At 58.3% G+C, this 17,379-nt stretch overlaps 1 protein-coding gene across 2 annotated transcripts in view; it reads left to right on the forward strand.

The window, feature by feature from the left end:
• Positions 1-919: 919 nt before the first annotated feature.
• The window catches only part of SMOC2 (SPARC related modular calcium binding 2), a 153,435-nt gene continuing 136,975 nt past the window's right edge, over positions 920-17,379 (forward strand). For both annotated transcript variants that reach the window (XM_061130559.1, XM_061130560.1), the window contains exon 1: positions 920-1,056. In XM_061130559.1, coding sequence (XP_060986542.1) covers positions 973-1,056 — 84 coding nt within the window. In that variant the 5' untranslated portion in view covers positions 920-972. The remainder of the gene's footprint in view (positions 1,057-17,379) is intronic.

Genomic DNA, 17,379 nt, shown 5'->3' on the forward strand with positions numbered 1-17,379 from the left:
TGGACACTGTCCAGAGTCTGGGCGTACAAAATTCTCTTGGTTTCCCATCAGTCTCCACCAAGGAGTCTGCACCCTCTACACCCGCTATGCTGGCTTCATCAAAGCCTGAAAGGGTTTAAAAGCAGCCACATTCCCGCCAGACACACTTGCCCCAGGTCCCGGCAACCTGCAAGTCAGGCTCCAGATCTCTAGGTCCCCCGAGAGCCCAGAGTGGATGCACCTGCGTACAGGTGTGCAAAGATGCCACTCTGCTTGAGCCTTCTGGACGGTGCTGGTGCCCAGCTAATCCACCCGCAAAGCTGAGAGGCGAATTCTGGGCTGGACGAGGTGGCGTTAGAGCCCAGGGGTCCGGGGGACCCAAGGGAGTCTGGGGACTGGCCTAGGCTTCGAGTTAGCTCTGAGGGGTGAATGGGCCTGCAGGACCGGTGTTGCGAGGACCGGATCAGCGCCCTGGGATGGGAGGGCGAGGTATATCTTGCTGTCCCAGGGTGCGCGCGCGCGCGAGAAAGTGTGTACGCCTGTGTGCATCTGTGTCCGTGTGTGCACATGGGTGCGCGTGTGCAGGGAAGGAGGCGCGCACACTCAGCACCCACACAGGCTGCAGCACTGCCCTGGGCCCCCCCTCCACCTCCAGCTCCGTCAGACCCGTGCCCCGGGCGGCCGCTCGGCGGAGCGGGCGTCGGAGCCGAGCGAGCGGGGCGCAGCGGCCGCGCTGGAGGTGGGGCAGGGGGAGGGGACGGGAGGGCTGGGAGGGCGGGCGGAGGAGGATCCGGGAAGCTCCGGAGTTATTTGACAGGAGCCGGGGCCGCCGCAGGACGCGGAGGACCGACGGGGCCAGCTGGTCGAGTCCGGCCGCCCGGAGCTCTGGGGACGAGGACCCGAGCAGCCCCTCCGCCCGCTCCGCAGCCGCGTCCGAGTGCCGCCCGCGCGCCCCGCTCCGGGCCAGAGAGCGCCGGCCCGCGCCCGGTCACCATGCTGCTGCCGCGGCTCTGCTGGCTGCCGCTGCTCGCGGCGCTGCTCCCGCCGGCGCCCGCGCAGAAGTTCTCGGCGCTAACGGTGAGTGGGCCCGCGGCGCCGGGGCGCGCCGCCTCTGCCCGGGGCCGGCCGCGTCCCCGCGGGCCCCTCCGCCCGCCGCGCTCCGGCGCCGCGAGCAGGTGACCCTCCTGCCCGCGCGGCCCGAGCAGGTGGGGTCTGGGCGGTCCGCGGGGCGCGCGCGGCTTCTGGGGCCCCCTCGACGCGGGTTGACCGGCGAGGGGTGCTCCGCGGGCCCCTCGCCGCCCCCCTCACGAGGGACAGGGTCGCGCGCGGAAGACCAGGTCCGGGAACCAGGGCGCCGCCCGGTGGACTGTCCGAGGGCGGCTCTGCCCCGGCCTCCGCGCGATGCGGACCCCGTGGCTCTTGCCGGGCGGGCGAGGGGCGGACGAGGGGGCCGGGTCCTGGGCCCCGCAGGTTTGGCCCGACCCTCCCGGGGGACGTGAGCTTAGAAGCCGTGACAAATGAAGACTGCTTTCCCCTCGTCCAAGCGGGCAGACATTGGAAGGGCCAGGGGACTCCGCGTCCTGCGCTCCCCGGCCCTGGGCCCCCGGGGCAGGGTGCGCCGAGCGCCGGGGTCACCGCGCTGACCGCGGCCGGGTTTGCTTTCTTAGCGGCGACTTCTCGGCGAGGCCCGGCCACCGGCGCGCGGTGCCAAGCTCGAAGCGCCGCGCAGGGACCGAGCCAAGCCGCCGGCCGCCGGCCCGGCCCGGGTGTCCCAGCCCCCGGCTGGGGCAGACCTCGTGGGCTTGCAGTGTTTGCAAACCCATAATTAATGCAATCTGCAGAAACGAAAACATTCCACTTAAATGTGTTTTTGAACAAGTGCTTGAGAAAACACGCAGGGAGAGAGAACACCTCTGGTGGAGAGATGCTTCTAAGTGCCTGGGATGGTCCTGAAGGCGTTTATTGTATCGAAAATACCAACGGGTGAGCTGGGCTGTGGTCGGGTCTGCTTTTCAGCAAAGCTCAAGCCGGCCGGAGCCCTTTTTTTTTTTTTTCCTTATTCGAGCAGTACCAGGGGGAAGGAGTTAGTGAGTTCACGGTTCATACCTAAAATTCTTCTGGGGCGGCCCTGGTCGCTGCCTTGTGTCTCCCGAATGACGTGTAGATTAGACACTGCCCACCCGATCTTGAGGAGGTTCCCACACGCTCAGCCGCCTGTGTGGGGTTTTCATCGCCGCAGAGGGGCGGCGGAGCAAGACTTGCCGTGTGCATCCATGTCTCTATCCATCTGTACACACATGACGGGCTTAGACCCGCGCTTGTGTAAACAGCCGCCCACCGTAGGGCATCCGAGGCCCCAGAGAAGTGGAGACCAAGTCTCCGGTTGAGACCCGGCGTTTCTTTTGCAGCAGGCTGTCCCCGCGGCCCCAGCTGTTCTGAAAGTGCCCAAAGCAGATGGCACCTCAGGGGGCCTCCTGGATCTGCCGGTCTCTGGGTGGAAAAGCAGGATAGGGTGTTTGTTATTGGAACTGCTGGACTCTCTGTGGGTTTTCTTCTCTTTTCTCTCCCCCACTCTTACAAGCTGAGCATTTGCTTGAAGGTTGCCCTTGTTCATGGCCCTCCTAGGGCTGCTCAGGATTTCCTGGGTGTTGGTGACACCAGCTGCAGAGGATCCCATGCAGAAGCTAATGATGCATACAGTGCAGGTACCAGCCCCCTTTGGCTGCCCTTCCCGGGGAAACTTTTTGCCTTAAAACTATTTTTTGCAAATAAAATGCTATGTGGCTTCAGCCTCCAGGAGAAAAGTGTAAAGCCCTGACATATCTTGGCAAGCTCCCCTCCCTGCCCCACCCCTCATCAAGAACATCAAGAAGCTGGCTGATGGGCCATGAGGGCATGTTGGAGGTGCTGGATTTTTCTGGGGTGCTCACCTGTTTTCAGACCGATTTCCAGTTTTGGGGGGGCGATCACTGTTTCCAGGGGGATGGCTTTCTCTCTGCAGAATTTACATCTGGTCTTTAATAAACCAGAGAGACCGTGCCATCCCTGGGGGATGGGGAGTGATCACTGGGCGTTTTCGGGATGTGTGGTCCTAGGCACATTGCTTAGCTGTCTTAATCTCCAATGTTCTTGCTCTAAAGTGCGATCAGGCAATGCCTTCTGTTTAGCTCGTTGCCGGGATTAAACAGGAGGCTCTTAGAGTCCACACCCGGCACACACCTGTTCTGTAGCTCACACTGTTTCTGATGGCGGCTGGGCCTCTGGTCCTGGCGCCGTGGTTTTCACAGGGGGCCGTGCCTCTCAGCAGTGGGGACGCTGGCCTCGTGGTGGTTTTGTCTGTGGTGTGTGGAGCACAGCGCTGCACTCTGGGGGAGCACGAGCCTTGTTGAGGTGGGGGTGCCAGGCTGGACCAGCAAGTGAGAAAGCTGGCCTGGCTGCCCGTTCTGTGCCACCCTGTCTCCTCAGGTGGAAACAGATGGCTCACCCGCCTCTTGGGGGTCAGAAGCTTGTCACCGGTGTCCCTGGGTCATGCCTTTGTCCCCCCGCCCCCTGCACTGGATGGTCTTTGTTGGGGGACGCGTCTCCACTGTGTGGCGGTGGGTTTGACCCCCTCTGCTAATCGGTGTTCAAGACAGAGAGAATTTGCTTTGCTCAATAATTACCTTTTTTTCCCATTAAAGTCATTCTTTAGAAATGGCACCTTTGTGTGTCTTCCTGTGACTCAGGATTTGCAAAAGTGCCTGGTCCTCCACGAAATGTGTGCTTTTCCCATCAACAGGCGGTGGTGTGAGGTGTGTCTGACCCCTGCTGGGATCCTCACCTGTCCCTTCTTTCTGCTAGGGCCGGATCCAGTCCGGTTTCCATCCTGCTCATGGCCGAGCCTAGGGAGCACCATCCGGTGTCGGCCGCCTGCCCACACGTGGTCCGGATGACCGCAGTTCTGCTCCGTCTGGGGCGCAGCGGTGCCGACTTTGACAGAAGTTCACAAACCCCGACCTGGGTGTTTGCTTCAGGGGCGGGGGCACCACCCCCAGTGACCCCTTGCTCAGAGTGTCTGGGAGGAGCCCATGGACTGATTTTAGAGCTGCCTGCGGGGAGTTCCGCCCACACTGAGAAGGCAGAGGCCAGTGGCCTGGCTTCTCATGTGGCTGCTGGCCCCCTGTGAGGATGCGCCCCGGATCCTGCCCACGAGCTGAGCTTTCTTTGCTCAATGTGTGTTTCTCCTTGACTTCCCAGCAGCCGACCCCACAAGGCTCTGCTGTGCCCGTATTCCAGAGGCCCTGTTGGGGCCCTTGCCACTGCTCTGTTCCAGAGGCTTCCCTGGGCTGCGGAGGGGGCGGGGGGTGCGGACTTCCCTGCCCTGTTTGCTGGGTCACCTGCAAGGTCGGTCCAGCTGGGCTCTCCCTACCTCCCCCCTCCCCCGGCCGGCCTCCAGCTCACGGTGAGGCGCTGTCTGTCGGGGTGGGTGGGGGCTTCTAAGGGCAGAGGAGCCTGGCGTGCTACAGTCCATGGGTCACCAAGACGCGAATACCACTGAGGACTGAATTATGCCGCTGTTGGCACTAATGGGTCTGTCGCTGATGGTGCCAAGACGTCGGGTCAGAAGCCTCCCCAGCTCCGGGCGGCCGTAGACGGTCCTGCTCCCCACTGTTTCACTGTCTGCTCAGCTCTCAGGGAGCGATTATGGTTTTTTTCTTCTCCCTCTGCAAATGCTCTGAACACATTTGCTGCTCCGGGAAAGCTGTGTTTCATTCATCAGCAGAAGAGGGACCACGGAGGTGGTTAAGGAAAAGGAAACTAAACATCATCAAAATATTCCAACCTAGAAGCCCATTTACATGGCGACTGAAAACCCAAACATCTGGAGGAGTCGCTTTAATTCTGATTTGAAATCAAGACCATAAATAAAACTATAAGCAACTTCAGGCTATAACAAGATTGTGCAGTAAATGGGCATTGATGTAACCAACATAGGTTGCAATGGTTCAGAGCAGAACAGATTTCTAAGTAATTCGATATCAAAATAAGCCTTCATGAGAGTCTAGGATTTTGGAATGAGGCTGTTATTAAGATTGGCAATGTAACACTGGAATAGAGGGCAAGGGTAACATTTTATATATTTTTAATTAAAAGATAAACTGTTTACACATTTACAAGCCATAGATGTAGCGTGATGAATTTCCAGGTGGATTCTGGCATTAGAGAAGAAAAATTCAGTCCTATTTTTCTGAGTTCATTTATGTTTCCGTAATCGATGGTGTTGGTAATGGGACACATTGTTGTTTAGCTGCTCAGTCGTGTCCGACTCTTTGCGACCCCATGGACCGTAGCCCACCAGGCTCCTCTGTCCATGGGATTCTCCAGGCAAGAATACTGGAGTGGGTTGCCATGCCCTCCTCCAGGGGATCTTCCAGGTCCAGGGATGGAACCCAGGCCTCTTGCATTGCAGGCAGAATCTTTACTATCTGAGCTGCCAGGGAAGCCAGTGGGACAAGACCCTTAATTTCTGTGCATCTCGAGAGTTTGAATGACACTTAATATACTGAATATTTGTTAATAACTGAAGCCCAGGGAAGGGAAGGGTTCAGAAAGTGAAATCCTAATTCCTTGTGGGCTGAGAAGAGGTTATTCTAGAAGTGATAATAGTAGGCATTTTATGCGGTTTTGTAGTCCCAGGCTGAAAACCAAAGAGCAGAGATTTGTTATAAAACAGAAATAAATAGAACCCAGTAAAATGGTGACTCTCATTTATATTGTCAGCATTGCGAAACAAGACATTATAAATGGAAATTCGTGCTACCTGGCCAGATTTAATTAAAATTTTCATTAGAATAGGAGGCCCTTTCAGAATGACTCGTAACACTATAGTTATATTCAGGTTTTTATTATGTCCGACATAAAATGGGATATTAACCAATGAAGCTGGCATTTAAGGGGAGGCGAAGGGTCCATACAGTTGGGAGCGTGTTCTTCCTTCAACGCGAGCGTCTGCGTTCTTCTTACTGTCCTCTTTCCCCAACCACCTTTCCTCTCTCTCTCTCTCATGCCTCTGCCCTAATTACAGTTAACTCCTTTGCTTCTCCTGCGGCCCTTAATGTCACTGTTTCCATTTGAGCTGAGAGTCGATGAGAAGTTTCTGGTTCCTTCCCCTCATCCTCTTTCCCCTAAGAGCAACTGCAGGTCTCCTCTGCCGCGCTCTGCCCCGGTGGCCGGCTCACAGTGGACGGTAGGCACCTTACCCCCTGCGTCGTGTGACCAACCCCATCCCATCTGTGAGCACACGCCCGTGGCAGATTTGCTTATGTTTATTTTTGTGGGGGGTAAGCCAGCTGTTAACATTTGAGGTTGCTGGCAAAGAGTTTTCCAATAATAATGAAGCTTCAGAAAGCACAGAGGCTTCAGATGAACAGTCATGAAGCTTCAGAAAGCAGGGAGGCTTCAGATGAGCACAGTCACCTGTGATGTGCTTGACCCCCGGCTCAGGGCACTTGAGGACGCGCGACAGAATCTGTCAGGCCCCTTCTGTTTGCCATGTTCTCAGGTTTGTTGGGCTTCATCACTGCTGAAAGAACAAGTTCATCAGTGGGTTGGCCCCAAGCACTCTAGTCTGCCGGCTGGCCCGGCCCGAGGTGGGTTTTGCTTCGTTCATGTGTCACTGACTCTGTTCGGTGTCATCAAGGCTCCAGGAACAAATGGGTCCATCCTCCCTATGAGATGAGTGTGTGGCAGACACGTGATTCCCTTCTTGGGACTGAGAAAGTCAGTCTGATTTCGCACGCCTCTGCCTGCCTTGCTCAGCTCTGGACCATCCCAGCCCCCAGTGGAGTGGGGAGACAGACCCTCCCCGGCCCAGCCCAGGGCCCCCTGGAGCTGGGAACAGCTGGGTGCTCATGAGGTGGGCCTGGGGGCCTTGGAAGAAGGTCTCACTGGCCTTTGTCTGATCCAGATGTGAGTGCTGAGTGCTGGGCGGTGGGCCTGTCACTCCTGCCCGGGAGCTCCATCTCTCTGTTTCAATGAAAAGTGGGTAAGAATTTTTTTTTTTTTTACCCTGAGGAATGATGGGAAGCGCATGGCTGAGTGGGCAGAGTGATAAATTTTGGGGGGCCACTTTTCCAGCTGAGGATGGTGAGGCCGTGGTTCCCTGGCTCCCTCTGGCCTGACCGAGCAGTCTCGTGACGACTCTAAGTGCGTCCGGAGTTGCTCTGATGTGTGTTCACAACTGAGCACTGGTGTTGGGGTTTTACACGTCATTGCCCCTTTCTCATCAAGCACTTTTGGGGCCCGTCTTCATCTTCAGAAGAACGTGGCATGGACTTGCCTTCTCCTCCTTGAATCTGGTTAACCTGTGCTGGTTACTAATGGACTAGCTCAGGCCCCGGTCAGGCTCTCTTCACGGGAACTCCATCCGCAGGGCTGTACTTTGCTTGCTCTACCACAATTGTTCTTATAATGTCGAGAAGAATGTACAAACCCAGAGAAAGGTCACAGAGCCGCCCTGGGCCACCTGCTTGTTGGGACATCACGGTGGTGCCCTCCCCACGTGACACGCCAGAGTCGCATACAGACCTGTTTTAAGTCACATGGTGCAAGTTGCAAGATACACTCACCCCATTGATGAGAATCGCTGCTCAGTGTGGAGCGGAAGTTACAAAAGAAGATGATAAACTCCGTTTACGCTTCCCATCCTAAAAACAGTTCAGGAGGTCCAAATGAAGGATACAGTGCATCGCCTGTGTTCAATTGTCTATTAACTGACTCCACAGAGGACTTGGGTCTGTGTCGTCAAGAATTAAAAAACAAACAATAGTACATTTAAAATTAATTTTAAAAATTGGCCTTTGAAAGACAGAAGTGACTGTCCTTCAGTTTCGAGATGACTCGAGATGACTCCAGGGTTAAGAAGGCTGAGTGAGTGGCGTCTGGGGATTCCGTGGCCGGTTTTGGGGTGAGGGCTCCAGGCGTGTGTCCCCAGCATCCTTTCTGGGAAGTGCTCTCAGCTCTGTCGAGCAGAGACACACGGGAAGGCCCACCTCGTGCCTCCTTCCCAGAGATCAGCCACGTAAATGTTTGCTGCACCTGTTTCAGGGGACTGTTAGCTTCTTCATGGTGAAGTGGCTGAGTCACGGACAGACAGACAGAGCCAGGTCAGGACCACAGTCAGGACGCTGCTCGCGAGGCCAGGCCATCCGCTCCTTCCTTAGACGTGCTCCTCTCGGTGGCAAAGGGAAGCGCGGCCCCTTTCTTCCCTGGGGCTACACTGACCGTGATGTCAGGGGCCTCACCAAGGAATGTCTCGGCCAGGGAGACCTTTGTTTTGGATAAACAGGTACACGAAAAGTTTTAAATATTCAAAAGAGAGATGGGGTGAAATTCTGCTGCCTGCATTAATGCCACTGACAATGGAATAAAATCTGTCGTGGGGAGGGTTCTCCTTGGACCTGAGTGCACTGGATGGCGGGCTTGGTTTGGATGCAGGCTGGGAATCATATCATCTTTAAAACTGTCATCTGCTGATGAATCGACAGTTCACGTCACCTGCTTTCCTTGGGCTGTTAATGTAGGTATTTCAAGATGATCTCTAGGTCTGGGAAGGCCAGACACCCTCCCCAACTCTTCCATATCTTTCTGACCTGGCCCTTCCTTCCAGGCCCCAGCGATTCTGTCTTGCTGTGTCGGGAGGACTGAGGATGAGGGACGTTTGGACGTCATCCCCCATGAGTCTGCTTGCTCCTGCTTTCCTACCCTGTCATCTAAGGCCCCGTGTGTTCCCCTCCGCTTTCTGAACCAAGCTCCATTCTGAGCTCTGGCTGGTCCACGCCCTCAGGACTGGATGCAGGATCTCAGACGAGGACCGTGCCTTTGTCTGGAGTGTGGTTGGCCCACTTGCCCAAGTCACTTTGTGAACCTGAGATTCCATTAAGCCAATTTCTCCCCCTCACTGTTCTTTGGAATTTCTAGAACCCGTAAGTGGTGTTTTATATGCTATTGGTGTTAAAACTAGGCTTGCATCTGACCCCACTAGCAGGTTGGAACTCTCCCCTCTGGCTCTGGGAAATCTAAGCGCTCCTCACTGTCCTGTAAGTGGAGTTGTGGGGGGACCCGGAGGGGTGGGCTCCCAGGAGGTGAGACCCAGGGCCATCTCCAGCTGCAGCACCCGGGCCCTGCATGGGAAAGAGCCCCAGCGAGGCCCCTCCCCTCCCGAGGATCAGTGACTTAGGAAGCCTCCAACCCTGACTAGGATTCCCAGGGCCACCTACCTGTGACACCCTCTGACAGAGTAATGGACACTGTGGCGGAGGGTGCTGGACCAGCTGTGAGGCCCGGGCAGCGCGCTCCCCACCGGGCAGCCCCGCCCCCCGCCCCCAGACCTGCTGTCTCGGGCACACGCACCTGCGATCCTAGCACGGCCTGAGTGCACGCAGCGCCAGGACCGAGAGTTCAGACTCGACACTCTGCCCGCTTCCCTCTTACAGCAGAGAAGAGCCGTTTCCTGGGCTGGCACCAGCCCCGCCGAGCCGCCCTGTTCCTTTCATGGGTGATGCATTTAAACGTCTGCCGGCGCCCGAGGCTGAGGAAAGCGAGTGTCGGCTCTGACCTGAACGTACACGTTGGCGCAGTCCTGGCTTTGCAGGATCCACCGGTGATGGGCTCAGGTCTTCCTTCTTCAAAGGTGTATCTGCTGGAGGGAGCTGCCCAAACGAGATCTTTCTTTTCACCCGGAGATAAAACCCAGGTGGAGTCCCGGATCCCTTTCTCCGCGCACTTGGCATCTCTCCGGCTGTTGACACCCGTTTACACCCGCAGGAAACGCAGGTGCGGCTCCGGGCCAAGGGCCTCTTCCGGCCGTGGGCGCGGAGGTCCCCGCGCCGGCCACACGGCGGCGCCCGAGAGCAGCCCGCCCCTCCCGGCGGACGCGCTGGAGGACGGAGCCCCAGGGCCCACGCGGCCTGGGGTCAGGCCCAGGTTTAGAGACAGCTGGTGCCGCAGGGACACCGCGTTAGGGCATTAGCAATCACGGCGCGTCTTTGTCTGATGTCTCCAGCAACCTGACTTGGGAGTCTGGGATGTGCAGGTTGAACTCAGAGCGGTAACCCAGGGGCCAGATAGGAGGGCCCTGGCCCCGGGGCGGGTCTGTTTTAATACCCGAAGCCGGGGGAGGTGCCCGCCGCTGTCTGCGCCCGGCTGCCCACCAGATGGGATTTCCTTTCTGCTGCAAAGTCTGGTCACTTAGTAAACCGGTTTTATTTAAAGCAGTGGCTTCACTTACTTGGCTAAGCTGATATCCCATTTCAGTGTTCTCTGGGAATGGAAGTGCTTACACATGTTCATTTATGAGGGATCTTAACCCGGAAGAACTTCAACTGCAGAAAATTGACATTTGGTCCTCAGGCTTTTGAGGCCTCTCTTCCAACCAAGCCTTTTCCCCGCAGGTTCTCCAGCCCGGCTTTGTGGGGGGAGGGTCCTGAGAGGTGAGGCCCTGCCCCCTCCTCAGCTGAGTTCTTACTGACCTCTGATCTCTGGCCAGAAACCACTGACCTTTCTTTGCATCCAAGGATCTGAGGAGGGTGTAGAAAGTCCTAATCGGCCCCCTGCACCTTCCCCTGTCCTTCCACCTGCGCCTTTCTCTGAGGCTTCGTTCCCTTGTTCTTTCTCATGTGACGAAGGCAGGCCAGGCTCTGTGGCGGGAGGTCCTAAACCGACCTTCCAGGTTGGGTGGCGGGGTCCCGCCTGTGGTCTGAGGCCCCTTGGTGGCTGGGACCCCCTCAGAACCTGCCACTCATTCCCAGGCCCAGCCCAGCCTCAGCGTGGCCACTCGTGGACGGCCCTGGGCCCTGGGGGCTTCCTGGGGCTCTGGGGGGCATCGCCCCTCAGCCCCCAGACCGCAGTGTGGCGTGGACACACCCGATGCTGGGTCCCGTCCATGGGCTCACTCCTGTGGCCCCCACGTGTGCAGAGGCCAGGACGTGGGGGGCTCCTGAGGGTGCGCCCAGACGTGGACTGAGGCTTGGGGGGCGGTTGGCCAGCCTCCCTTCCTGGGGCGTTGGCGCTTCAGCCCGGAGTTCCAGGGCGCTTCCTTGCCCTTCCTGTTCTTCCCCCAAACTTCACACAAGAAAGGATGAAAGAGTTTCATTGATCAGGAAATGGCGAGTTAGAGGCTAATCTCTGTCTCTCTGTGTCTCTGTCTCTCTCTGTCTCTCTCTCTCTCTCCCTCTGTCTCTATCTGGCCCCCTTAGCCTTTCTGCAGCCTTGTCCCCTGGCCTTTGGTCACTCCCCTGGCCCCAGGGCCCCAGCCAGGCGGCCTCCCCTCCGCACCAGGGGCCAAGGACGGGGCAGAGGGTGGACGGGCAGAGGCCTGGGCTCCCGGAGCTGCGAGGTCTAAGAAAGGACGTGAGCCAACTCAGGACTTGGCTCAAAGCCAAATCTTAATCAGACTTTTTTAATCCCTTTTTTCCCCCTCTTCTCCTTTAACACTTTCTGGGGGTCCGGGTGTCACCAAGCACTCGAGACAGCCCCATGTGCATCGCGGCCGTGGGAGCCCAGCTCTCGGGACGCCGCCCCCGCTGTCTTGGGATTTCTGGGGTCAGGGGGCAGATGAGCAGGTGGGGCGCCCCAGGGCACCCTGAGGATGAGGAGGGGGGCACCCTAACATCCATCAGTCTGGCTTTGGGGCTCCCTTAGTGCCTGTCCTGGGGGCCGAGGGACTCCGGTGGAGAACAGGTAAGTAAAGCATCTCACAGCCCTTGGTGTGTCTGCACGCGCCCGGAGTGATGGGCCGGGCTCTCCGCTGGGCGCTGTCACCGTGCAGCCATCACGGGTCCTGTCGTCCAGCAGACACAGCCGTGGACAGGGGTCGGGACCGGGGAGGGTCATCCCGACGTCCCTGTTGGAGATGTGGCCCTGAAGCCTGAGCCCTGGGGGTCTGGCGGGGCTGGAGCGCCCTGGGCAGAGGGGACAGGGAGCTTCCTTGGGGCCTGGGGGGCCGAGGGCCCCCTTGTGGCTTGTGGGGGCTTGGAGGGCCCTGAGGGGCTGGGCTGGGCAGTTGGGGGGCCTCCCGGGGTCTCAGGGCAGAGGGGCAGGCAGGCTCTGGGGCAGCAGTGATACGGGGGGCTGGTGGTGCAGGTGTGATGGGGCTGGGGGTGCAGGTGTGATGGGGGTTGATGGTGCAGGTGTGATGGGGGCTGGGGGTGCAGGTGTGATGGGGGCTGGTGCAGGTGTGATGGGGGCTGGGGGTGCAGGTGTGATGGGGCTGGGGGTGCAGGTGTGATGGGGGCTGATGGTGCAGGTGTGATGGGGGCTGGGGGTGCAGGTGTGATGGGGGCTGATGGTGCAGGTGTGATGGGGGCTGGTGCAGGTGTGATGGAGGTTGATGGTGCAGGTGTGATGGGGCTGGGGGTGCAGGTGTGATGGGGGCTGATGGTGCAGGTGTGATGGGGGCTGATGGTGCAGGTGTGATGGGGGCTGGGGGTGCAGGTGTGATGGGGGCTGATGGTGCAGGTGTGATGGGGGCTGGTGGTGCAGGTGTGATGGGGGCTGATGGTGCAGGTGTGATGGGGGCTGATGGTGCAGGTGTGATGGGGGCTGGTGGTGCAGGTGTGATGGGGGCTGATGGTGCAGGTGTGATGGGGGCTGATGGTGCAGGTGTGATGGGGGCTGGGGGTGCAGGTGTGATGGGGGCTGATGGTGCAGGTGTGATGGGGGCTGGTGGTGCAGGTGTGATGGGGGCTGATGGTGCAGGTGTGATGGGGGCTGGGGGTGCAGGTGTGATGGGGGCTGATGGTGCAGGTGTGATGGGGGCTGGTGCAGGTGTAATGGGGGCTGGTGCAGGTGTGATGGGGGCTGGTGGTGCAGGTGTGATGGGGGCTGGTGCAGGTGTGATGGGGGCTGGTGGTGCAGGTGTGATGGGGGTTGATGGTGCAGGTGTGATGGGGGCTGGTGCAGGTGTGATGGGGGCTGGGGGTGCAGGTGTGATGGGGGCTGATGGTGCAGGTGTGATGGGGGCTGGGGGTGCAGGCGTGATGGGGGCTGGTGCAGGTGTGATGGCTGGTGCAGGTGTGATGGGGGCTGGTGCAGGTGTGATGGGGGTTGATGGTGCAGGTGTGATGGGGGCTGGTGCAGGTGTGATGGGGGTTGATGGTGCAGGTGTGATGGGGGCTGGTGCAGGTGTGATGGGGGTTGATGGTGCAGGTGTGATGGGGGGCTGGTGCAGGTGTGATGGGGGCTGATGGTGCTGGTGTGATGGGGGTTGATGGTGCAGGTGTGATGGGGGCTGATGGTGCAGGTGTGATGGGGGCTGGTGGTGCAGCTGTGATGCTGGGGCGGGGCAGGCTGGCAAGATGCAGGGCGCTCACGTCCCAGGGGTGTTGTTTGATGTCAGGTTACCACGCGTCATCTTTGTGTTTCTGCCTGTGAGACGTGGGCTTGGGTGAGGAGACGCAGAACTGAGGTGGGAGGACCCGTGAGGAGACCTGGCGGGCACGTGTGGACACGCAAGAACCTGCTGTCAACCTCCCCGTCCTTGGCATTTCCTCACGGGGCACACGGCACGGAGCTTGGGAGGGTGGAGCCCAGCCTGGGTGCCTGTCCCGCTCGTGAGCATCGTCACCTGAGGCCCTTGTGTCGGGGTGTCAGGTGAAACAGATGCCTAAACCACTTGAACAGAAGCACATGTGACCTTGGGTTAAGCGGATCCCAGGAGACAAAACCTCAGCCACCACCTGGGTGGGTCCTGGTGAGCCTGGGGGTGACAGGCGGTGAGCATGGCCCTCCCGCGGGCCTCCCTGAAGGTCAGTCTCACTCTGAATCACAAAGTGACGCGGAGACGTGGTTTGCAGAGGCGCAGGATGCTGGGGGCAGCCTCGCCTATGGTGGGAATCGTCCGCCGCCTCTGGGAGCCAGCGGGACCACGGCGGGAGGGGAGGGCAGCGGGCCTCCTGCCTGGGGCTGCATGTCCTAGAGGCCTGCGGGGATTCACCCGGACAGCAGGCGGGCGGAGGGAAGACGCTGCTTTGCGAGGCCTCTGCCCTCTCGGTCTCGCCTTCTCTTCCCTTCTGTCTAAGAGCAGTGTCCCGCGCCTGCTGCGTCGCTACCGTGATGGCTCCTGGCTCCCTCCCCTCGGGTGTGCTGTCCTCTGATGGACCCGGGACATCCTGTTGCGGGACATGCTCTGACGTGGGATTGAGGGCAACGCAGGGCTCTTGTTCAGAAGACTGTTGGTGGGACCTCATGATGGTGAAATCCTGCGGGTGTGGCCCCTAGACCAGGCTGTTGGGGCTCGGTGAGGGAGGATGCCTCCTTACCGCCCATCCCTGGTGCTCAGGAGACACGTGGTCACAGCAGGAGGACGGAGCCGGCCTCCCTGGGGATGGTGGACTCACCGCCCGGCATCCAGGGTCTGGGGCCAACACTCCGCCTGTCGCTCGTGGACAATCAGGTGAGCTGCCGGTTCTCAGCCTCCTGGTTTGCAGGACGGGGGTGACCGGGGCTGCATCCTGTCCGGCTCCTGGGAGTGAAGCGAGGTCCCGGGCTGGAGGGGTCCTCCAGGAGCTCGCCTCCCGCGCGCTCTGCTCCGAGGGCGGGCGCAGCCTGCGGTTCCTTCTCTGGTGGCCTTGCCTGAGCCCGCGGCAAGCCTGCAGCAAGTCCACGTCCTGTGGTCCTCTGCTCGCTCCTGCCCCTTGTCTATGCAGACCCCAGCTCCTCCCCGAGGAAGCCTTCCTGACCCGGGATCAGCCGACAGGCTCACCCCGTGTGGAGGAGCGGGAAGCTGGGGGCCTGCAGTTAAGCAAGGCATGATGATCTCATTTATAACTGAGAGCTCCCTGTCGTGTGGAGCTTGGGGATTTGCACGATGCAGCAGGTGAGCTCTAGGGAGTTGTGGGGGGCTCCATCTCTGTGGTGGTAGCATGGGGAGCGGGGTGAGGGGCCTCCTCCTGCATCCAGGGCCCCGCTCACAGTGACCCCCGTGCTGCCTCCCGCCCCGCTTGCTCTCCTTGTGGTGGACACTTCAGGTCAGTCGCTCAGTCGTGTCTGACTCTTTGCAACTCCATGGACTGCAGCACACCAGGCCTCCCTGTCCTTTATAATCTCCCTGAGTTTTCTCAAACTCATGTCCATTGAGTCGGTGATGCCATCCAGCCATCTCATCCTCTGCTGTCCCCTTCTCCTCCTGCCTTCAATCTTTCCCAGCATCAGGGTCTTTTCAAATGAGTCAGCTCTTCACATCAGGTGGCCACAGTATTGGAGCTTCAGCTTCAGCATCAGTCCTTCCAATGAACACCAAGGACTGATCTCCTTTAGGATGGACTGGTTGGATCTCCTTGCAGTCCAAGGGACTCTCAAGAGTCTTCTCCAACACCACAGTTCAAAAGCATCAATTCTTCAGCGCTCAGCTTTCTTTATGGTCCAACTCTCAAATCCATACGTGATTACTGGAAAACCATAGCTTTGACTAGACGGACCTTTGTTGGCAAAGTAATGTCTCTGCTTTTTAATATGCTGTCTAGGTTGGTCATAGCTTTTCTTCCAAGGAGCAAGTGTCTTTTAATTTCATGGCTGCAGTCGAAGTGCGGTAGACACTTGGTTGGTCCCATTTTGCAGATGAGGAACTTGGGACAGAGGTGATTAAGTCAAGTGCCCAGAGTCATCTGGCAGGCCTCCTGGGCTGGGTAAGCCTGGGGTCTCCCAGCTGGCCCCCTGAGCCAGGTAAGCCTTGACATGTGGGAACAGGCAGGAGGATCCTCTGAGCTCAGGTTCTCTGAATGAGGCTCTCAGGCAAAGACTTGAGCCTGGCTGGACACTCACTGCTGTGGACTCACTCCAGGGAGGTCACCAAGGCCGCGGGGTCCTTGGACCAGAGGTCTCGGCCGTGGGCAGGAAGCGTGCTTCAGTGTCTACAGGGCACGTTCCCCAGAGGATCCTTAGGCGAAGAGTTCTGGGAATAGCCCCGAGTCGGACGGCCGCAGGGAGGGCGGTGGGTGCCTGTGGCTGGCCCCTGGGGGGCGGGTGTTTGCTGTTCGGGGAGGGCCTGAGGGTGTCTGGCAGGCGCGGCCCTGACTGCGGGGGGTCTGCCCTGATTCTCGCTTTGTTTCCTGGCCTCTGAGTCACACTTCGCTTTCAAGTAGCAGGTGTTTGGTTTATTGTCTTGATTGATCCCTGCTTCTCTCACTGAGATTTTGAACTTAAGAGACTCTTTTAATTAAGTGTAAATAAGATAAAATTTACCCTGATTGACTGATAACACAGAAGGTTTTCTCAGATGCCTTTACCACTTGGCCCAGACTTACAAGGCTACGCGCTTACATGCGAGGGGAGGCATGTGATGGAAAACCGTAGGACTGACTCCTCAGGTGAAGCCAGCCCTTAAACTCCAGCCCCTCAAGCAGTTGCTCAGGAGGAAGTGACGGGATCTCTGTTGTAGGAGACGGGGGGTGGGGTTTAAAGGAGCTTGTAGGGATTTGATTGTCAGCTTCCTCACTTTATAAGGAGGAATCAGAGCCCCTTCACATTCATACCTGCACACAGCCAGGAAGGCAGCCCAGGTGTTTGGACTCAGCGTCACCCAATTTCTGCCACCCTCCCCTGCTGGCTGGAATTTAATGCTGGATTTTAACAAAAAGAATTTCCACATTTAAATCTTCCTGGCATCTTGCATCATGCTGTAAAGAACTGATTTTGGGGGAAACATGTTAATAGACAGAGACACTACCTGTACCTGGGTTGCGCTCAGTTCTGTCCAGCTCTGCGACCCCACGGACTGCAGCCCGCCGGGCTCCTCTGTCCATGGGATTCTCCAGACAATACTGGAGTGGGTTGCCCTTTCCTTCTCCAGGGGATCTTCCCAACCCAGGGATTGAACCTGTGTCTCCTGCACTGGCAGGCAGAGCCTCTACTGCTGATCCACCTGGGAAGCCCCAGGACAGTGACTCTACTGTTTAAAGACGAAAAATAGTGTGAATGTCATGGTGGCTCTTCTTTGGCTTAAGTCACATTAGTCACGTGACTTAGTAGTGACTTGTGCCCTGATGTAAAGAGGGCCCAAAGGAGCCCCCTGGACCCTGGTTCTGACTCTACGAGCCCTGCGTGTGTCCCTAGGATGCCTTACGTGGGGTGTAATTGAGAGGGCAAGGAAAGTTTCACCTCACCTCCGATGGTGTTGGGCCCACTGTGAATTTTAAAGACTCTTTTTTGTAAGGTCTTGGGCACTTTTTCTTCAGTTGCTAAGTCGTGTCCAACTTTTTGCAACCTCATGGACTGCAGCCCTCCAGGCTCCCCTGTCCTTCACCATCTTCCGGAGCTTGCTCAAATTCTTGACCATTGAGTCAGTGAGGCCATCCAACCATCTCATCTTCTGTCATCTCCTTCTCCTCCTGCCTTCACCTTTCCCAGCATCAACATCTTTTCCAT

Source organism: Dama dama, chromosome 26 (assembly GCF_033118175.1).
Source record: "Dama dama isolate Ldn47 chromosome 26, ASM3311817v1, whole genome shotgun sequence".
In the NCBI taxonomy this organism is placed as follows: domain Eukaryota; kingdom Metazoa; phylum Chordata; class Mammalia; order Artiodactyla; family Cervidae; genus Dama; species Dama dama.